The sequence below is a fragment of the Coccinella septempunctata genome, chromosome 4, assembly GCF_907165205.1.
Source record: "Coccinella septempunctata chromosome 4, icCocSept1.1, whole genome shotgun sequence".
Taxonomy (NCBI): Eukaryota; Metazoa; Arthropoda; class Insecta; order Coleoptera; family Coccinellidae; genus Coccinella; species Coccinella septempunctata.
Genome location: NC_058192.1, coordinates 2,119,416 through 2,140,786, shown reverse-complemented (window position 1 = coordinate 2,140,786; position 21,371 = coordinate 2,119,416). Strand labels below are relative to the sequence as shown.

The window sequence follows — 21,371 nt, the reverse complement described above, 5'->3', positions numbered from 1 at the left end:
TTCAATGAAGCACTGCCTATTTTCCAAACATCAAGCGATAATGATCAAATTGATGCATGGAAATCGAAATAAAATTGTGTTGTGATGGGTCAGTAATGATTTTCTTCAATGCATTCTTCCCTCCACCTCAACTAAGGGTAATTACACGTGTCAAAAAAACACTTGTCAAGTATTTGAGGTCCGAATCGACGTAGTCTACTGACGAACAAAATTGAAGGCTTGCCAAGCAATCGAGTCCATACAGATTAAAATAACAATCTAATAATGTCAGTGGTGCCGCGACTAAATCGATCGATAATAAATAATTAGCATATCAAGAGGCTCGAGTCAATCAGTCGCTATTCAATGGGGCAGTTATCGCAAAAGTGCCCGGTGTGTAAGAATCGCTTTTGGCAAAGTACTAAGACATGACCGCGGAGGTTTTCCTCAAGAGACCCCATCCGGGGGTACCATGGGGTTTCCGATTGATAGGGGGATCGGACTCCCATCTACCCATTATAGTCTCCAAGGTGAGAAAGAATGAAGGGACATATCATGAAGGTGAAAAATGTCAAGGGCACTACATCTGGCACAAGTTTTGTGCCTGCGACAGATTGAATATTTTCATTGTTCATTTTTGGCAAACCGTTGCTTTAGGTTGTTGAAGGAAGTGTCGCTGAGCAGGCGGGATTAGAGGAGGACGTTCTTCTCGAAAGAGTCAATAATGTTCCTACCTCTGGACTAACGCACGCTGAGGTCAATCAGGTTATTCTAGCTGCAGAAGATGAACTTCTCTTCACTATAAGAAGGTGAGGATATTTATGTAAGCACGAATAAGCTCTCACAGGATAAAATTATATTTTGCAATCATGGTTTGGCTCTAACTATCCAGTTAATTCATATTAAAGAACCCTATCCAATATATTTTGCATACAGCTCCATATGTAGGTTTCAGAAATTGAATTTTTCCGTTTTGCAGGGTGGACTTAGAGAATTTGATTTTGGCATCTTTAAACGTGAGTATATATTTCTTCTTTTATGAAGGTACAACTCAATTTTTTTAAGGAAGAAGGAAACAATTCAGAAATATCAAATATTTTACGACAGGCAGTAAACAAAAGTACAGTTATACAAGAAGAAACCGGTGAGTGAAATGTTAACCAGTTATTCATAAAAATTTTCTTCGAAATTTTTCTTTTTAGAACTTGAAGAGCTCGGTCTACAAAAGTAAGAAGGTTCGTTTACATATTACGTAAAAATTTCCTAACGATCTCTTCTTCCAGAGAATTTGGTGTGACTATGATAATAGAGAACAATAAAAATATAAGTGATATTAACAGAAAAAAAGAGGACAACTCCAACAAATATCAAATACCTCAAAATCAAGGTAAAAAGTGGACGACTTTCTTGCAGAAACCCAAAAATCCAAAACCAAGGCCAAAAAATCAAGCCCCTCCAATACCAAAGGTAAAAAGTTGCCTACCATTTTAGTGCTTGAAGTGAAAACAAATAAAATACAATAAATATTTCTCTGAAAGTCAGTCACCTTATCCAAAAAGCACTTTAAATCATTCGAAGATTTCTTTTTCAGGCAGATCAATATAGAGTAATAATCAAAAAGCAACCTAAACCTACGTTTCAACCGAAGGTACAAGCAAAATATAAACATTTCGCCACTCTGATCATCAATTTTATAGGAAATACATCAACAAGAAGAGAAAGTAGAAGAAAAGGAACAAACGGTTATTGAAAGAATAGAAGAAGTACCAATGGAGTTAGAAATAAGCGTAAACAAGCACGTAACAGAAGAAACCGAGATAACAGTTGAAGAAGCAGAAGAAGACCAATATGGGATGGTGAATATTGACCAGTACAATCATAACCAAGGTGAGTTTTCATCCTCCGTCTGTTGGAGAACTGAAAGGAAGTTTTTTTGAAGGTTACGAAGAGGAAAATGTGGACTATGTGCAGTATGAATCCACCGAAAGCGAGAACATTTCAACCGATGTAACTATTGAAAATCGTAAGTGTTTTCTTAATCCAAGAATGGTATTTGAAAATCTGTGCACCATCACCAACTCATAATTTTTGCAGACCTAGCGGAAAACGCAATGTCGTTAGAGGAACAACTGGCAGCAGTCCAGAGACAACTACAAGAACTAGCTCAACTACCGTCCTCAATTCAAGAAACTCTAGCGGTCGTCACCCAGCAACTAGCGCATATAGTTGGCGAAAAAACAAACAATTCCGAAGCAACCGACGAGAGTGAACCAAATGAAGACAGAGAAAACGAAAACGCCACAAACTTCGACGATGCAGAATGCGAGGAAACGGAGGAACAGAAAACCGATGAAGGTGAGTCGAAGAACTTAGAAGAATCATGCAGAAAACTAAAGAGAAATTCGAGAATTGTTTATAACCTCAAGTCTTCTTCCTCTGAAACGTACAGGGGAAAAACCTGAGGAGGATCCAGCAGCAGACGTTACTGATAAAGCAGAAATGGAAGACGTACAATCAGACATCCTCTCTGACATCTGCGAAGAGCAAGAAGTTTCTGAAACGTTTGAGGAGGCCGAGGAACGTATAGCTTTAGAGCTAGAGCAACAACGCATCGAGGAGGAAAAGCAGGCAAAACATCAACTGGTAAAATAGTTTTTGCTTAATAAAAATGATGCACATCCCCCTCGTTCAAACGACAAACATATAGGAACTCTCCACCACTAGGGAGAAGAACGTAGCTCAAATTAGATGTTGTAAAATTTTCAGGATAACAAACAGCTGTATACACATCTTTTTAACAGAAAAGGGTTTCCAAAGACCCCATAACATTCTTTTCAGAGGGGTTAATTTTTTTTTCGAAATTTTGTCCAACCTTATTATGTTTAGGAAGTGCAGCAAGAGGAGGAAATGAGGAAAAAGAAGAGCACGATACGCCCGATCATCCTGCCCGGCGGCAGGAAATGGGTAGATCCCGACGACGTGGTACTGAAGGTGAAAAACCCCAAGATGACCGACGAGAAAATCTGCGACACGATCGAGTCGTTTTCCGAGGTCCTCGTCGGAAAAACGAAAGGGTAGGCATCGAATCATTTCGCTCGGTTGATGTCACGATCTTCTTTACAGGTGGACGAATGGAATAGAAAATGGCCATGGTGCGACGCCACAAAAAAAGTATACAAGTAGGTTCTCGTCAGGAATTTCACCTGATTTTACTCGATTATTACGAATAAGTAATCACAAGAACTGGCGTAGCATTTTGAGAAGATTTCCAGATTAATAAGAATCAATCTAGAGCTTAAAAAATCGCTTCATATGTTTCCTACCTCAATTCCAAAATACACTCACTTTCAAAAGTTTTGCACCCCCCCTGTAGTGGAGATAAAATAATCAAGATTCACAACAAATTGTTACTGACAACAACAGAAACTTGTTGACCACCAAATAAAACGATAACATTACGAAACAAAAAATTTTCTTGTGTTTAAATATCGATTTTGTCAAATGTGTGCCTTTCTGCGGACCAGTAGTTTTTCGTTTTAAGAACCGGTTAGTTCAAAAACTGTGTAATATGCCCAGAAACGAGTTGTCTGAGTTTGACAGAACTAGAATTATTGCTCTCTGGCAAGAAGGGCTCTCACGCCATCAGATAGCCAATAGACTAAACATTATTCGAAGCACGGTTAGCAGAACGATTAGGCGCTATGAGGAAACTGGTGGAGTGCATAGTAGACCTCGAAATGGTCGTCCTCGTGTTACCACGATTCGAGAAGATCGGTATATTGTCCAATCCGCCCGTAGAAATAGGTCAGTGACGGTACCAACACTCAGGTCGGAATTCCAAAAAGCCCACAACCGTGTAATTTCATGTGCTACAATTCGTAGAAGAATTTTAACATCAGGATTGCAGTCCGAAAGGCCTCTAAGAGTTCGTTTATTAACAGTTCGTCACCGAACCGCTCGTCTGCAGTGGTCGCGAGCTCATCAAAACTGGCATTTAGAAGAATGGAGGAATGTGCTATTTACAGATGAGTCACGGTTTGGGTTAGTAAGTGATGACTACCGCTTAAGAGTTTGGAGGGAACCAGGATGTCGAAATAGACCTGAGAGAGCTATTCAAGTTGCTCCTTTTCGCGATGGCACTGAAATGTTTTGGGGAGGCATAATGTTTGGAAGAAGAACGCCACTAATTCGCATATCCGGGACGATGACTGGTGCATATTGCCTCGAAAATATCATAAATCCTGTAATTATACCCATGGGTAATGAATTAGGGGCTCACTTTATCCTTATGGACGATAATGACAGGCCACATCGCACTAGAGGTGTTCAAGAAGCCGTGGACAACCAAAACATTATCAGATTAGAATGGCCCGCGATGTCTCCTGACATAAATCCTATAGTGCATATATTGGATCATGTCTCCAGAGCCGTTTTCCGTCGAAATAATCCACCACGAAATTCACAAGAACTTATTGTAGCTGTTACCGAGGAATGGATGAATATTCCGCAGGAAATAATCAATAATTTAATTTTTGGAATGCCTAGACGAGTGAATGCATTGCTGAGCAACAGAGGCTCAAATACTGCATATTAGTTTGCTCTTTTATTAATTAACTTTAAATTTTCCGTTTAAATTTAATTTTTGTTTTTGCAATTTTTGATTCCTAATTTGTATTTTTTGTTTCAACTTCATAATTCTATGAAATGAAATTGATTTCATTTTATTTCTGTACAAGCCTTTCATTATCCTTGAACCCGAGGGTATCATTTCTTTTTCAAAGTTTGAGATAGCCTTAATAATTAGGGGGTGCAGGACTTTTGAAAGTGAGTGTAGAAAGGATTTTTTTCAACTCCCCTACGTTTTTACCCACTTTGAAGCGCCCATTTCAGTTTGGAAAGTGAATTTTTAAGCACTAAGGCATAAAAATGATACTTTAGAAACTGAAATGTGTAAAGAAAACTAGGAAAAAAGAGGTCATAACAAATACTGTCTTCAAGGTCTTGTTAGGAAAAGAACTCTTCTTCCAATCCATAATTTTGTCTATTCGCACTGTTATTTTGATAGAATCATGAATATCAACTGGTTTGAATTTCGTTACAGAATCAACTTCTTGAAGTACACGCCGCCCCCGAAAAATTTGGGATACCTGCAACAGTCGGAGGTCTACCGCTTGGTCCATGGAATGGAACCTCCGGTGAGAGGGATCAGTTTGAGATCGGAGAAGATTCTAGCAGAACAGGACTACTACACGGCCGGTGGTAACTGAAAGATGTGAAATTTCCCCAAGTTTTGGGTTTTTTACGTTCCGCCTGCGAATTGACCAGTTGATTCTTGTGAATTTCGAATAAATAGTTGTGAATATTCCTGTTTTATTTACGTTATTTTCCTCGACGGAGAATCGCATTTTACTTGCTTCGTCCGCAAACACTTTTCGTCCGCTATTGTCCATATGATACCCACCAGAGCTGTGGGACAATTGGCAACTAAAAGATGAATTTTTACTACAAAAACTCATCGTTTAGAAGCATTTAGGTTCGCAGGGTGAATTTCGTAGTTATCAGGTATTGCCCACGTCGCTTTTTACCAAGAAGCGAGCAAAGCAGGAAACTATACATGTGTTTTATTTGGCAATGACAGTATAACAATAGATAATAAATACTAAGGTATAAAAACAAACAAAAAATTATGTAAAACTATGTTTCTTTGAAATAAATTCTGTTCACCTCATTGCATACATAAATAAGACACGTTTTTTACCGGTATTCCTCAATTCAGCTGGGACACCTGTAAGAATACTTTATTATTATGAAACCGATCTTTATCGGTATATCGACTAAAATTTAAAGCCATTCACCCCATGCATCAATTCCAAACTGCGAAATTCGATCGAAAAATTGGCGATATATCCTGATAATATATGTCAGGAATAGGTAAAAATAGGTTTACTACATTTGAAAAAACACGGCCTCCTAAGGTTTTGTTGAAACTATCAAATCTTATATATCTTCCTGTGCTAGGATTTTAGATTTTCGGTATTTCATTTTGAGCGCCCTGAACTATGGTGTTTTCCAAGATTTCTGTACTGGGTGTTCCCAATTCGATGTCAGAGGCTAGAAGAGTAAGAGCAAAACTCTTCCAAGCTCATTTTTCGAGAAACAGAGAATGATGAAAAATTTTTAAAAGTTGTTTGTTTTGACCTCACGAATATTCTGGTAACTCACTCTGTATACCTATAAAATAGAAGGTATTTCCCCGTTTTTTGTTTCTCAGAGAGTTCGAAAACATGCCATCCGGTTATTTTAATTTCTGAGATGGGCATCGAATCTGGGACACCCCTTATACTTGGATATGGAATATCGTTAGATCCACGACAAAAAAACAAGATAATCGATTAAATAAGATGCAAAGTAGGAATTAAATCATACAGTTAACTCTTTCTGATCAATTTTTCCCGAGTAGCAGTTCACTTTGTACGAATTAAATAAATGTTAGTCAAAACAAGCACGAATAAAAGAAATTTCGTATTCACCTTTGGGTATGATGAAAATAGGCGGGTTCTTCACCAAGGCGTTTCCCAATATCAAATTATACGTTCCTTCCAGTCGGAAATAAATCTGTATGGTGGAGAGAAGATAAGAGTTAACTCATGAATTTCAGGTCATAAATGTTATACTTCACCTGTTCGTTCTCGTTGTTGACAAACGATTGGGTGTTTTTCGGAGCCAGAGCTAAAAATCCACAAGCGCTTGTCAATCTGTAAGTCCCCGAGACTCCTTTCCCAATCCTATCCACATCCGCAGCTGAAAAAATCGATGTGTGAGGCAAACACGGAGAACAAAGCCATAAGAGGAAGATACAAGTCCTCCCTATGAATTGTTGAGCAGTGTATACAGGGTGAGTCTTTGACAAATATTCGAACAGAAGATTCTTGACAAAAGAAACACTTTTTCCCTACAACATTTTTTCCAATTCGGCCCTGATAAAAAGATATAGCCATTTTAAGTTAAAGAGTTGTGCCACCCCTGAGGAAACAAAATTCCCTTCAGAATAAATAGCTGAATCTATGACACCACAGATCTGTGGATCAATTAAACAGAGTTGAATTCAGCCAAAGTACCCAATTTTCCGAATTTCACACATACTTTTCAATGTTTGAACTTCAAATTACTCGAAAACGGCGCATTATACGCCGTTATATGGTTCAAGGGTTGGGTTCTTCGAATTTTTGGTATTTTTATGGTACATAACAGTCATAATGAGAAAACTGGAAGTCGTAGGTGATATCTTGTGATCTAAAAAAATTCATCAAATAAATGAAAAACTGTATTCAGAAATTCATTCAATTCGATAAAACCGTTTGTGAGATAGAACTAAAAATAACATTTTTCATCGTTTTTCAACAGCCTGTATCTTTCAAACCGAGCCGATTCTGAAAAAATGGAATAGGAAAAAAGTGTTTCTTTTGACCTCAAGAACACACTGTTAAAATACTCATACAAGTCGAAGACTCACACAGATTTGAATGAAATGTACATACCTATGGTTTGCCAAACCTCTCTGTGGGCCTCGATATCGATTTCGATCGTGCTCGAAGGATCTGCCGGCAGCTCATCGCTGGGCATTTCCATTGTCCCATGCTTCCTTCTCCTCTTGTTCGTCTTACTTTCAGCGTCGGCTTTCTTTCTTTTCACTGCGGCTTTTACGGACCCATCTTCTTCAACTGACACATCCGGTATTTCCGCAGCACTTGTCACTTCCCCAATGGTCGAGGTAGCTTCCGTTGCAGTCCCAGAAACATTCGATGGTTTTTCCGTCGAATCCGATGTTTTCATAGATGATTCGCCCTGTGAATCGATCTCAACCAACGTCGTGTCTGGAAAAAAAGGTCCAATTTAAACGTACCAAAAATACACCGAAAGAAATTCGCGTACTTTCGTCGTTCTCAATGGTTTCGTGATCTGACGTTTCAATTCTGCGTTCGATGCCATTCTTCGTAGGCTTCTTTCTGGTCGAAACTCTGGTAGGCGCAGTTTTTTTTTTCGTCTTTTTCGTTGGAGGCTTAGAATGACTAGTGCGTCTTTTTTTGGGGGGTGACTTTTTTTTCTCCATCGACTCCGTGTCTGATCTATTGGAGGTTCCAGTATCACTTTCCACTGGAGATATTCCATCCGTCGACATGTTTTCTGATGAACTAGGCGCTGCAGAAGAAGACTGTCAATTTAGAAGAAACTAAAAACTTGAGGAACCATTCAAAAAAAAAATACATACCCACGGGAATTTCAATGTTTTCCGATGAGCCCTGAGCCTCCACCTCATCGGGAATTTCTTCTGTGGTACCCTTACTTTTATCCGTTTTAGATTTGATAAGTGCGTTTTCCGCCTGTCTGGACGCTCTCGTTTTTCTCGATGCCGACTCTTTTTTTTCTACGTTTTTGGCGGCTGCTGAAGTTGTTTTTTTATTGCTTCTCGACTTTGATGTATTTTTAGATTGTTCACTTACCAAACTGGTTGCTGCCGATTCCGCATCTGGAAAAGGACACAATTGTCATGGGTATGTACTTATATCATCTATATCTGTATTCATTTCTTAACTTATTCAATACGTTTATGTATGTCTCAATATATGAATCCAGATAAATTATTATCTTACTTTTTCTTACTTCCTTCTCAGAATATTGTATAATACGTGCGAACAAATCGAGGTCTACAGCTTTCTTTTCTCTGTTAGATCTCCTTACGACTGAAAAAAATTGCAAAATTGAAGATTAGTTTTATAGATTAAAACATAGATTATGAATGCCTAAACAAGTTGTAAATACGCCCTAGCACACCTTCTGGCCGTGGAATATGTGGCTCTATATCAAAAGAATATATACAGGGTGAATCTTCGACTGGTACAAAAATTTTAACAGTAGATTCTTGAGGTCAAAAAATAACCTTCTTTCCTTCAACATTTTTTTTGAATCGAGTCGATTTTAAAGATACATGTTGAAAAACCATAAAAATGTTATTTTTAGTTCTGTCACGAACGGTATCATCGAATGAAATGAATTTTGGAATATAGTTTTTCATTTATTTGATGAATCTTTTCCGATCACAAGATTTCACCCACGTCTTTCAGTTTTCCTATGATGACCATCACTATGATCCTATGATGACGTACCACAAAAACACCAAAACTTCGAAGAACCCAACTCTTGAAACCAAATTGGACACTATCTAATGAATATTTGAACGTTTTCGAGTAATTTGATGTTCAGAAATAAAAAATATCTGCGATATTCGGAAAATTGGGTACTTTGGCTGAATGCAACTCTGTTCAAGATCAACAGATGTGTAGTGTCACAAATTTAGCTAGTGATTCTGAAGGTAATTCTGTTTCTCCAGGGGTGGCACATTTAAAATTTAAAATGGCTATATTTCTTTATCAGGGCTGAATCAGAAAAAATGGTATAGAAAAAAGTGTTTCTTTGGACCCACGAATCTACTGTTAAAATATTCGTACGAGTCACAAAGTCACCCTGTATAATTCGGTGTTGCAAAAATCGTAGTCTTGAAAAAAAAGACATTTCTGCAAGGGATAAATTTTTTTAGAGTGCATTCATTCTGGGACACCCAGTGGACGGCTCCATGGCACTCCATCGAAATTGAAATGAACTAAGATGAAGCACTTAAACAAAACCAACCTTTTTTTTTGGAAATTATGTGAAATGTACAAAAACTTAGTCGATGGACTTCGACATAAGCCTATAAAGCATAAAGCTACTCACCTACTTCCGAATCATTTTTCTCTGGTGCTTCTTTATTTTTTTTCGCTCTTGCACTCGGCTGTTTCTTCGTCGCTTTCTTTTTCTCTTGTTTCTCAACCACCGCGTCTTTTTTCGAAATAGGCGACTTGGGTTTCTTTTTACTCTTTTTGGGGACACCCACAGGTTTCGCAAAGTATTCTTCAGATACGTCGGCTGAAATTTCAGATGAAGAGATGTTGTTTTCTTGAGGCGTCTTCCGCGAAGAAGCCTCTGTTTCTTGAATTTCTGATGTCTGGACATAAATCTCAGGTAAATTATGTTCTTTTTTGTTTGAAGGTGGCACGCTACTGCCATTCGAAATTCCACTATCCATATTCATTTCCTGAACATTTTCTTCGGCGATATCACGTTTGTGTTTACTTCCGAAGCTTTTAGGTTCCCTAGAATCGTCGGGAGAGACACTAGCCCTGGTTTCAGCAGGTTTTCTTCTTGGCGATGTGCGTTTCATCCCTTCCATCGCGTCGTTTTTTATTCCAGCGTCCGTATGGAGCAGTTCAGTATCGCTATCCTGGAGCTCCAATTTAGTGCATGGCAATTTTTTCTTGCTTCTCACCGGAACTTTGGAAGGTTTGACGAAATGAGGAGACACAACTTTTTTATCCGTTCCGACGCCACGTCCTTGTGCAATCTGCTGTTTCCTCCTTTCTATCGCCGTTTTTCTGGGAGATGGCAAATCGTCGCTTTTAATTCCGCTGTCCATATCGAGTGGCTCGGTATCGGTGTCTTCGAAGTTCAGTTTACACCGTAATTCTTTCTTGGACTTGTTCGGAACCTCCCTGTGTTTTTCGGAATGCGGTGACAGATCCATCTTCGCTAAAAATTCGTTTTTATCCGTCGTTTCTTGCTGGATCCGAACCACATCATCCGATTCACTTGCTGGCGAAATTTTCCTTGTGGTTTTCGCCATTTTCTTTCTATCGATCGGCGAATTTTGACTAGAGGGCGAGTTGATGACGTCTTTTTTCGAAGGTGGCTTCTGATTTTCCTTTCCACCTTTACCTTTTTTGCCTAATTTGTCTTGTGGCGATCTTCCTTTAGAAAATTCCAGTGCATCCTCTGCTCTATCTACTTTGGCAGGTTTCATCGCATCCTTCCCCATTATTATAGCAGGAGTATAAGTTGATTCAGTTGAGGTAACAGACTGTGTTAATTCCAGATCCTCGTTGAAATTTTCCGATGAACTGTCGTCGACGTTGCAAGGCAATGGCGCCCAGTGTATCGGAATTCTCGGTTTGTTCTTCGTCAACAACTCCCCTGTCACTTTTTCACCGTCTTCAGAAGAAACCACATCGTCTTCTGTTCGCTTTTTCTGAACAGTCAAATTCTGCAGTATGATCACGTTCTGTTCGCAAGATTGGGCCCCCGTACTGACGACGGAAACTTCAAAAGAATCACTGATATACTCCGCCCTAAGTTTCTCCAGGTAATTTTTCTCGGAGGGCGATTTCACGAGTGGGGAATTTTTTTTATGCTCCACCGCGTTAGGCTCCGCCGATTTAGGTGAATCCTTCGACCGAGTTACTCGGACGTTCGGTTGTGAATCCTCCAGCGTTTTAATCAGAGACGTCTGCACACCAATAGTATTCGTTCTCCTATTTTTCTTTGCGCTATTTTTCGATAGGGAAGCCAGAACGTCGTCGAGTTTTTTTCTACAAACATATTTCTTTTTTTTACAACGCTTGTTATTGCGAAAAAGCGAAATCTTCGCCTTTTTATTGTATTCGAAGGAATTTGGTTGTCTCGCTATTTTCCTCAAAAGTTTTCTCTTTGTCTTGTTGTTGTGTTCTCGTAACAGATCCATACGGACTCTGTAAAATTGCAAGTCTTCATCTTTAATGACCTTATTCAGCTTCAGAAGCAAAGGTGTTAGTGGAGGTTCTAATTCATTTTGATTCGGCTCATCATTAACGTGTGTCTCATTGATCACACCAGCATCGTCTCCTTTAATTTTATTCAAATTTTCACCAGTTTTAACGAGCCTCTTAGTGATCATGTCGACATTATCTCTTTTAACTTTTTTAAGATTTTCATCAGTATTTATGTGTGTCTTATTGATGATGTCGGCATTGTCCCTTTTAGCTTTTTTCACATTTTCGTTAGTAGTAATATGTGTCCTACTGATCACATCAGTGTCATCTCCTTTGATTTTATTCAGATTTTCATTAGTTTTAACGTGTGCCTTATTGACAATGTCGGAATTATGCGTTTTTTTAGTTTTTACCACATTTTCATTAGTATTAATGTCTATCTTATTGCTAGCGTCAGCATCATCACTCTTAGTTTTTTTCAGATTTTGATTAGTACTCATATCTGCCTTTTTTGCCTCAACAGGAAAATCCATCTCCTTTCTATTCATATTGTCGATTGTATCATGGTTTGCTACATTTGTAATCTCCGGAACGATGTTCTTACCTTTTGAATCTTCCTTTTTTTGAACCGTCAGTAAATTACGAATTTCGGATAGTAAATCTACAACTTTTGTCGTTTTTGTAGATTCTATCGTAGACGAAGAAATGTCATGTGCAATATCTCTAAATTTTTCCTTTTTCCTGTTAGTTTTGCTCTGCAGATTGAAAGTATCCTTTCTAGACAATCGCTTGCTTTTGTCCCGATAATGATTATCGTCGACTGCAAGGAATTTCGTCTCTCTTCTCCCACGAGAATATTCCCTTCTAACGTTTTGAGAGAACTGGGGTCTATGCAATCTACTTTTATCCCTAATTTTTGCCTTTTTTTCACTTTTGTGTTTCAGATACTGCTTTTTACTCTCATAATAGGAAGACGAGTCACTTTCAGAGTGTTCCGAGGAAATAGAAGTATCTGTATCAACTACGTGGTATTTGTAACGAGAAGATCTCGAAATGCCCCTTTGTTTTCGGATTCTTTTTACTTCCACATCAGATTCACTGAGTGGCACTCTTATCACTCTTCCTTCTCGGTTTTTAACAGAATGCTTCCTTCGTTGTTTCCTATCATCTTCAGAACTCTCAGTAATTATCACATATTTTTTACTTTTCCTGGATAATGACCTTCCCTTATGAACTTTCACCATCCTGTTTTTGTGATTGGAAAACGCAGCTGAAAACTTCTCCCTCCTTTTTCTTCTTTCAAGAACTGTTTCAGATTCTTCCTCTGAGTCCTCGGTAACATAATCGTACTCAATGCAAGATTTTTTCACTTCAGAAGGAGATCTGGTCTTCTTTCTACTTGTTCTATCTATACTTTTCTCCTTGACAATAATAATTTTACTATCATCCTTCTTATTTTTCTTTGTTTCTTCCTTATTACTGCTGATATCAACATTGGATGTGGCAGATTCAATTTTATCTGAACAATTTTTTTTCAACTCCTCTTCCACATTGTTTTCAGTTAGAGTTTGTTCTTGATCAGAAATTTCAATGAATTCATCTGGATCGACGATTTCTGGTTTTGTTTCCTGGTTCTTGATGGAAATATCGGGCTTTCCAATTTCAATATTGATATCTTCTCTTCTCTTCTTCTCTTTGTTACTAGGAAGTTTTTCATTTTTTGGCTGATCAGATAATCCTGATAAGGTAGAGAAATTCGAAAAAGAATCTTCATTTTTTGTTTTTTGAGTGGAGAAGGGGGTACTACAAACCAGAACCGGATGAACTGCTCTCTTTACAATCGATTTTCTATAATTTGTTTTAATATCATTTGCCACCGAATCTACTATGTTGTGTAAATTTTTGGCACCACATATATTCTCCTGAAATAAGAAAAACTGAAATCAATTTCTCTCAGCAATAAGTACACAATTTATATATCTTATTGACACAACATAGCAGTTTGATTATTGGATCATCCAATGAAAGAAATTTCATTCCAGATATCACCTAAATGATAAATATTCCTTACCCTTGCTTTATTCAGAAGTGCTGTGAAATTGGGACTGTTTGTAGTTTCCCCAACTTCAGATTCTGAAGATTCTGTCCCTACACTGCAGTTAACATTTCTTCTGAAAGTAAAATCAAAGTCATTTGACATTGATAAATCATCTATTACTAAGAAGAAGGAAAATGATCTACATAATACAGTTTGTAGAAGTAGTATTTTTAGTAGTACTTTTGTAGATTATGCAATAGGTACTAATAATAAATATTCTTGAACTATTCAAAGAAAATTTTAGATTCCTTCTATGTGGAAATTTGGAGTCCCAAATTAACACAAAAGTCATCAGACTATGATCTTCGAATCCTTCTTTCTCATCATTATAGATTTGAGTAGGTATGTTTGTTTTGATAGCAAGCCATTTCAAATTCATAGCTTACGAACTTTAATGAATATTCAAATCTTTTCTTACAGCAGTATCAATTGAATCTTGACCTATCGACTGTCTTCAAACCCTATTTGATATGAAAGGGAAAATTCTGAGTGTGAAAATGGAAAAATTGAATATTAGGATTTGAAGAGGTTACTCACTCCATTATATGCTTTATATTACATTTATACAGTTCCAAAAAGTCCTGCGAATAATTCTTCCTAAACAAAATTATTTAATAACAACTATATCTCAAAATTGAATGTTTAGCGTCAATATATTTAAAACTTTAGTACATAAACGCAAACAGTCTAACCGTCAAACATTTTGAATTTGACAGCTTTGTTGACAGCAGTTTTTTAAAGACACAGAAATCTCAACATAGAAAATGGAAAAATCACAAGATATCTGGGTTTTTTATTATAATATATAAGAAATTAATACATATTCTTCTACTGGAGGTATGAATCTAATGAAACATTATGATATTTTATTCGTAATACCAAACCCCGCATTCGTTAGGTATCGGACACCGATAGTTACGTAATCTGGCGTCAATTTCTATAACTAGAGTATTACCAAAGATTCACATAATCTTTGCTCAATACGACAAAAGTAATAATAATTCCAACTAATTTGCTCTATTATATCTTTATTCAAATTCTTATAAATACCCAAATAACCCTAGCACAGCCCAGTTGACACCCACAAACCTTCCATATCATTTTAATGAAATGAATTTTAATATTTTACTGCTTCAGTTTAAGACTAAACTATATCGTTTTTCGACATATAAGATTCTTCTTGAAACTTTATCTGGTAACTGAAGGATTTCTTCGCTTCAGTTTCACACACACTCCATTCTCTGATCTCAAAGTCAATGCGGAATAGAGCTGGGGCTTAAAATTCCGCGCAGGTAGAAGCTCGTATGTCCTCAGAATTTTTGCAACTGCTATTTTAACTTCAGCCATGGCAAATTTCTGTCCTGAAGAGGGGAGTTTCAATTATCGAACATGAAGAAATTTTGTTTCCATATATACAGGCTGTTTCATTACAAATTATTGAAACTCATTCTACTCTAGAAACCTGAACTCGAAATATGAAGACAGACATTCAATGGAACCCAGAAGGCAATGATTTAGGATTGATTTCAATCTTTCGAGCTCAGAATTCTGTAGGTGAAATATTTCCAATTATGTAGTAATCATGAAATTCTCCTTATATGTGGTTATTATATCATACCTATACAGTTTCTTGGTCCGGCACTGAAGGGGATGTAAGCAAATGGGGGAATCTTGGAATTTGAGTCGAAACGTTCGGGATTGAACTTTTCAGGCTCCGGGAACCATTCGGGATTGCGATGAAGGCTGTACATGACAATTATAATGGTTGTGCCCTCTGGGATTAGTTTACCATCTAGAAATATTTCAAAACAAACCGTTATTTTACTGGAATAATTGTTTTAAGCTCTTTTTCACAGAATTTCAAACGTTGTAATGGTTTTTTTGAAATTTAACTCTATTTTATTTCGTAGTGCTGTAAGTTTCGTCTTAGCATTGCTTTTTAAGGAAATAAACGATCCACAAGTCCAATTTTTTCCATTGCAAACATTCTGAGAGTTGCTTTACTCTATGATCTTCGACTTATAGTTACTTAGTTACTTGTAAAATTGGATGATTATTCGAACAGTGGTTAATGATGTGAGCTATAGTCTCAACAGTACCAAATCTTCGTAATTTTCCTTACCGTAATAAACATCTTCTTCTACTTTTCTCGCAATGAAAGGAATAGGGGTATATAGTCTCAAGGACTCTTTTACAACCATATCTAGGTATTTCATTGAACTCAGCTCGGAACTTGTAATTTCTTCACCTGAACAGAATTCAGTTTGTTCTTCAAATGCTTGTGTCTGAGGAAAAACAAATTGTGAAACATTATAACTGATGAAAAACAAGAAACTAATACCTGTATATTAGGGTTATTGGCTATGTTATAAAGAATGAAGGAAATAGCAGATGAAACTGAATCATAGCCCTGAAAAAAAACGTATCAGTACAGAGTTGTCCAATTAGTGGACTCGTTTTATTTTCATTATCAGTATACAATAGTATACATACTGCCAGCACGACTGTGTTAACCTCATCCATGATATCTTTGTCTGAAAAAGGCTGACCATTTCCTTGAACGGTTGTGAGAAGCAAGTCCAAAAAGGGAGTTCCCTTCTTTCGTCTATAAACATTATCATTAGGATCAACCAACACTTCGGACCTGTCCAACTTGTCTTTCCTCTTTTTGATCACCGATCTATTGAAGTCCCTAACGATTTGAAGCGATTTTTGAAAAGCCTTTCGTTTCGGGTGAAACAAGAATCCAATATTAGAAGTGTAAAAGCCGTTGATCATTCTTTCTATCGATATTTCTGCTACAATTTTGATTGCTTCGAGAAACCCTGATTTAGCCTCCTCTGCGTCGATAGAAATCTTCATCGAACTTTCTGAAATAAAGGGTTGCCTTTCTAAAAACCTTCCATATACCTACCTATGTTTTGCCTATTCGCATAAAAATTAAGGTTGACCGATGAAAAAAATTGGTAAATATTATCTGCTTTATAGCTGAAGAACTCCATCTCGGATTCGGACGAAATGCCATTATCAGTAAAAGAAAACAAGGAGAAATTGAATACTCAATTCTCATTAGAGAATTCAAACTGCTCCGAAATTATTCATTATTTGCTACGAAACTTTTGAAAGTGAAATTGTAAGTGATTCAGGTACCTTTATAATAAAAAAAAGTTAATTCGACCTTACCTACAATTGTACTCAAGGTGAAGTTGGTCAGTGTGTCATAAAGATCACAAGGGTCTTCATCTAATTTTTCATCTAGCTTCCGCAGCAAGATGTCAGTTTTACGGTTGCAAACGCGTATAAAATCCTCTATCATTTTGAAATGGAAGGCAGGACTTACAATCTTCCTGTGTTCCCTCCAGTGAGAACCTATAATTCAAGTGAAGTAAAAGATGCTTCATTAACGAAAAGCTTACCAATTGGGGCCAATTTAACCCATTGCCTTTTAAAAGTTAAAGTTTCACAAATAATCCAAAAAGTCGATACCTGTTGAGGTAAGCAGTCCATCGCCTAACCACTCTTCCAAAACGAAGAATCGCTCTGGTTTTGATATTATTTTGTTGCTTTTCATTATCCATTCAATGAATTCATAATTCGAAGCAACTAGGAAAGCGTCAATTCCTATGAAACACTTGAATAGACCGTTGAACTTAAAAGCATATTCATGTAAAAATGGAAGAATCTCTGAAAAACAATGATTTCACATGTGAAGAAACTCGAAAAGAAGTAATTCCATCAAGGCTTAAAAAAATACTCACTTTTCGATGAAGCCACATCTAGGGCATTCCCTATCAAAAATTTCGATGGAGGTTGATCGAAATTCCCGATTCTGTATCTCGAAGATCTGGTATAGAGCAAACATAAGAGAACTAGTAAAAGTGATACGAAAATTTCTGCAATCATATCTCGATCGAACTTACTCCAGTTATGACTGATCAAGAAATGATGCAAAAGGGAAATGAAAATTTCAAGGACCACCTTGAATTTCTCAGTCCAATTAGCATGCTCGTTTTGGGGGAATAACGCTATAAATGAAGTCAGTGAACTCAAGAAGAAGAGATGAAAGCGGATTAAAAGTAATTCTGGTTGATCTTCTTCAGATATTTTCCATTTTTTTATAATATGCATTTCATTTCGTATCATTATCATCATTTACGCCTTAGATTTCCTCGTAATTTGTTATTCTAGTTTTTGTTTACAATAGAATATAAAGTAGACGGTGTTGCTCATTTCTTCCAGTCAGGTATGTTTTTCAAATTATAAGGTTTTTGTGGCCACATTTAGAGTGCAATTATTTAATCAAACTATCATAGTCAAATATCGTGATATGAGCATTCAAAGGTTTCATAAAATGACCAGAATTTTCTTCACAACACACCATTTTTTTTTCGTCATTTATAGGGGGACAGGACAATGTAAAAAGTGTGAAAATCAGAGTACTAATTATATTTAACCAATTTTATTCAGCCTGAACATTGTACATCACTTAAATGCATGGGTACCGAACACAAATAATCAAGTTACAAAGTGTATCTCTTCAATCTTCAAGGTTACCACTTTTTTACACCTAATGCTTAGTTTATGTTTATTCACTCTTCTCGTTTTATGAGTTTCACACATATTCCGTTGGATGATTTCAGGGATATTTCCGCAATAATTTCCGGTTTGTAATTGTCAGCAGGAAGAAACTGGAAATGCTTCACCAGTTGCGTTACTGCCACTTTGATCTCAAACATGGCGAATTTTTGTCCTGCAATCAGAATGAATTTGCTGTAGAAAATTCCACGGCATAATAGCTGTAATTCGACTCACCTATGCAATTTCTCAGACCCGCGCTGAAAGGTAAGAAGGCATAATTTGGAATTTTAGAATTGGCATCAAATCGTGTAGGATCGAATTTATCAGGCTCGGGGAATACCTCAGGATTTCGATGGAGATGATGCAAGAAGATTGTCACAGTCGTATTCTTCGGAATGAGTTTTCCATCTGAAAATTCATGAAGGGTTTTCATGATTATCTACGACTGAACTACTTTAAAGTAGTTTGGATTGAAAAGACCACTCACCAAAGTGTGTATCTTCCACCAATTTTCTTGCAACGAAAGGTATTGGGGAGTACAACCTCAAGGATTCTTTGATGACCATTTCCAAATACTTCATGTCGTTCAGATCAGCATAGGTGATTTCAGACGTTGATTTTTTCGAGAATATTTCCTTCTGTTCATTGTACACTCTTTCCTACAAGCAGAAGTTTAGAATAAACTATGAAATAGATGTTGCCACTTTTCATCCTACTGATGAATAAATATTCTATTCTATTTTGGCCCACCTGTACATCGGGATGAACAGATAAATTATACAGAATGAAGCTGACAGCTGAAGCAGTGGTCTCAAAACCCTAAAAAAGTAAACGAAGGGTAAGTTTTTAGTGATAAAGAATTCAGTTAATTTACAGCAAACATGATTCCATCAACTTCGTCTCTTATATCTTTATCGCTTAAAGGATACCCGTTCTCATCTCTAGCCCGTAGAAGAATGTCCAGAAATGGAGTTCTCTTTTTCTCGCCGTAAACATTCTCAGCATCTTCCTCGTCTTTTTCGTTCGTTTGCGAATTCTCCAGAAGTTTTCTCCTTTGCTTTATCACCGACTCGTCGAACTCGTGAATATTTTCGATCGATTTCTTGTAAGTCTTATATTCGGGATGTAACAAAAACAAGAGATCGTGTATGTAGAAGGCATCGAAGGCCCTCTTTAATATAATTTCGCACAAGAACTTGATGGATCGGCGATATTCTGATTTGTTTTCTTGAGCGTTGATCGACGTTGCCATGGAACTTTCTAAAAAAATGGGAATAATCCAACAATAATCTGTCAGAAGACATTATTTGAAATTTTACTGACCACATACAACATCCAATGAGAAGTTGGAGATTATAGGGTAGACGTCGAAGCTTCCCTTATCCAGATTCTTGGACATTTGTTGCACTAGAATATTTCCGGCGTTTTGACAAACGCTTATGAGATTCTCTATCCTTTTGAAGTGAAACGCTGGCGTTAATATCTTCCTATGTGATCTCCAGTAGGGTCCTTAAATTAATGACGATAAATTTTCCTATACAACTCCCCTATTCCATAATTTAAGCTTTTTACAGTCGCTTGAAATATACCTGATGTGATGAGCAAAGCTCTGCCAAGCCACTCTTCGAAGAATTTGTATTGGAAGGACTTCGTTATCATTGTGGTGCTGGATATGATCCACTCAACGTATTTATAGTTGGAAATGCAGAGCAGAACCTCTGTTCCAACATGGATCTTCATGACTCCATCGAATTTCGAGAGATATTTTTCGACGTATGGTAACACCTCTGAAAAACAATCGTTTTCTGTCTCTTGATCCACATTCTGGCAAAAAAAAACAAGAGGGATGCTAGACTGTATTGAATTGGAATGATTCTATTTCCCCCAACAATTGTAACAATGGGATTTGACAAATTAATGTCGATTTAATTGAATAATGAGTAGATATAAGTGGAGAATGATAGGAAACCACTCAAATTGCTGGGTATTTTTTACATTATTATCTGAATTTGTAACTATTAATAGCTGTTGAAAAGTAATAATTATTGAGAGAAGCACCTGCTTGATTGAATCATACTGATAAAAATCTGGATTGTTAGGAGTATCTACGAATTTGTCAATAAATTTTCCTTGTGAGTTCAAGTTCATCCAAGCTGAATTAATTAAAAATTGAATTCTCATCAGATAACAGAAGCTGTAGTGGTTGTTTTAAAATAAATTGTATTGGATTTTTCTCTGTTCACCTTGTTGTAAAGCACGAAACGAAAAAGGATAATGGATATTATATCATCCTGATATTGTACCATCATTGAAGGGTAGGTACCCGTAGAAAAAACAAGCGTGCTTTCAATTCTTGTATTTATTGAAAATTTTTCATCTAATTTCGACCTGTATCTGCAAAAATGAGCCTAGGTTTCATATGTGCCAGAGGTACTAAGTGAAATTTACAACATAGGTACCAAATAATCCTTTTAGAGATAGGTACCTATATTTTTTTCACAAAAACAGGTGTATGCCTTATTGATGGCCAACTAGTCTACCACTTTTGTCAGATTCTTCAAAAAATTAAAGAAAATGTGGATCAAACTTCAATAGTTGGTGTTTTAAAAAAGATGTAATCCGAGTCAAAGCCATGCTAATACAAACTTTCACTTACTGTCCGCCGAGTTAACATAAGGAGCATGCCCGAGCAGGAAATATGCAGGTGGAGAAGGAAAATTGCCTATCCTGTACTTGGCAGATCCAGTATACCAGTACCAGCAGCAGCCGAGGAGCAAAACTATCAAAGCCTCTAGAATCATACTTGCTAGTAGGATTCCCGCACTTTTTCCCTACACAAGTTTATTTAATATCACAGAGTTACGAACGTTTTTGCATTGCGTGCAAGGCAGAGACTGATGGATCATGAAATTAAAAATATTTATCAATCTCAAATACTGGGAGTCAATTCTAGCCAAGGTCAACCTACTGCGTTGCGAATCAGGAATTCTTCTACCGATCTGGAATGCAAACTAGTGGACATTGTGGACAATATTCTTTCGGATACTCAGTTTGTTCTTCAGCCTTGGCAGTTACACGAAAATTATCATAATTTTCCG

The 21,371-nt window shown here is 37.0% G+C and overlaps 3 protein-coding genes across 5 annotated transcripts; 1 reads left to right on the top strand and 2 right to left on the bottom strand.

Annotated features, from left to right (window-relative positions):
- Positions 1 to 346: 346 nt before the first annotated feature.
- LOC123312366 (golgin subfamily A member 6-like protein 22) lies at positions 347 to 5,341 on the top strand. 2 transcript variants are annotated; one of them, XM_044896753.1, is made up of 13 exons: positions 347 to 509; positions 637 to 788; positions 959 to 995; positions 1,045 to 1,123; positions 1,182 to 1,206; positions 1,263 to 1,446; positions 1,571 to 1,627; positions 1,677 to 1,866; positions 1,919 to 2,002; positions 2,074 to 2,334; positions 2,429 to 2,622; positions 3,103 to 3,158; positions 5,081 to 5,341. In XM_044896753.1, exons 1-13 carry the CDS (start codon positions 408 to 410, stop codon positions 5,244 to 5,246), a joined length of 1,587 nt encoding a protein of 528 aa, XP_044752688.1. In that variant the 5' UTR covers positions 347 to 407; the 3' UTR covers positions 5,247 to 5,341. The 2 variants fall into 2 exon arrangements, with proteins under 2 accessions (XP_044752688.1, XP_044752687.1); XM_044896752.1 differs by lacking the exon at positions 3,103 to 3,158 and adding an exon at positions 2,866 to 3,053 and having other exon boundaries at positions 348 to 509.
- A 244-nt stretch (positions 5,342 to 5,585) lies between these two features.
- LOC123312364 (titin homolog) lies at positions 5,586 to 14,555 on the bottom strand. Of its 2 annotated transcripts, XM_044896750.1 has the most exons (10): positions 14,233 to 14,419; positions 13,669 to 13,768; positions 9,751 to 13,519; positions 8,631 to 8,720; positions 8,249 to 8,506; positions 7,912 to 8,178; positions 7,518 to 7,853; positions 6,659 to 6,780; positions 6,510 to 6,594; positions 5,586 to 5,764 (listed from the first exon to the last, which is right to left on the bottom strand). In XM_044896750.1, exons 1-10 carry the CDS (start codon positions 14,235 to 14,237, stop codon positions 5,700 to 5,702), a joined length of 5,097 nt encoding a protein of 1,698 aa, XP_044752685.1. In that variant the 5' UTR covers positions 14,238 to 14,419; the 3' UTR covers positions 5,586 to 5,699. The 2 variants fall into 2 exon arrangements, with proteins under 2 accessions (XP_044752685.1, XP_044752686.1); XM_044896751.1 differs by lacking the exons at positions 5,586 to 5,764; positions 6,510 to 6,594; positions 6,659 to 6,780; positions 7,518 to 7,853 and having other exon boundaries at positions 8,022 to 8,191; positions 14,233 to 14,555.
- A 148-nt stretch (positions 14,556 to 14,703) lies between these two features.
- LOC123310752 lies at positions 14,704 to 21,184 on the bottom strand. Its single transcript, XM_044894394.1, has 16 exons — positions 20,930 to 21,184; positions 19,863 to 20,060; positions 19,597 to 19,782; positions 19,148 to 19,533; positions 19,024 to 19,092; positions 18,761 to 18,932; positions 18,508 to 18,681; positions 18,287 to 18,445; positions 17,454 to 17,846; positions 17,182 to 17,379; positions 16,879 to 17,064; positions 16,189 to 16,565; positions 16,037 to 16,105; positions 15,818 to 15,980; positions 15,314 to 15,487; positions 14,704 to 15,056 (listed from the first exon to the last, which is right to left on the bottom strand). Exons 1-16 carry the CDS (start codon positions 21,072 to 21,074, stop codon positions 14,884 to 14,886), a joined length of 3,222 nt encoding a protein of 1,073 aa, XP_044750329.1. The 5' UTR covers positions 21,075 to 21,184; the 3' UTR covers positions 14,704 to 14,883.
- Between the last annotated feature and the right edge of the window lie 187 nt (positions 21,185 to 21,371).

Bases quoted from the DNA above. Each gene is read 5' to 3' on its own strand.
- LOC123312366 (XM_044896752.1), top strand. From the start codon at position 408: ATGACCGCGGAGGTTTTCCTCAAGAGACCCCATCCGGGGGTACCATGG. The intron at 1,867-1,918 runs GTGAGTTTTCAT...GTTTTTTTGAAG, and splicing joins CCAGTACAATCATAACCAAG to GTTACGAAGAGGAAAATGTG. The intron at 2,623-2,865 runs GTAAAATAGTTT...TATTATGTTTAG, and splicing joins AGCAGGCAAAACATCAACTG to GAAGTGCAGCAAGAGGAGGA.
- LOC123312364 (XM_044896750.1), bottom strand. The intron at 13,520-13,668 runs GTAAGGAATATT...TTCTTATTTCAG, and splicing joins CACTTCTGAATAAAGCAAGG to GAGAATATATGTGGTGCCAA. The intron at 6,595-6,658 runs GTGAAGTATAAC...TCCACCATACAG, and splicing joins TCAACAACGAGAACGAACAG to ATTTATTTCCGACTGGAAGG.
- LOC123310752 (XM_044894394.1), bottom strand. From the start codon at position 21,074: ATGATTCTAGAGGCTTTGATAGTTTTGCTCCTCGGCTGCTGCTGGTAC. The intron at 15,488-15,817 runs GTAAGGAAAATT...AAATATTTCTAG, and splicing joins AGAAGAAGATGTTTATTACG to ATGGTAAACTAATCCCAGAG. The intron at 15,057-15,313 runs GTATGATATAAT...TCCCCTCTTCAG, and splicing joins CGGACCAAGAAACTGTATAG to GACAGAAATTTGCCATGGCT.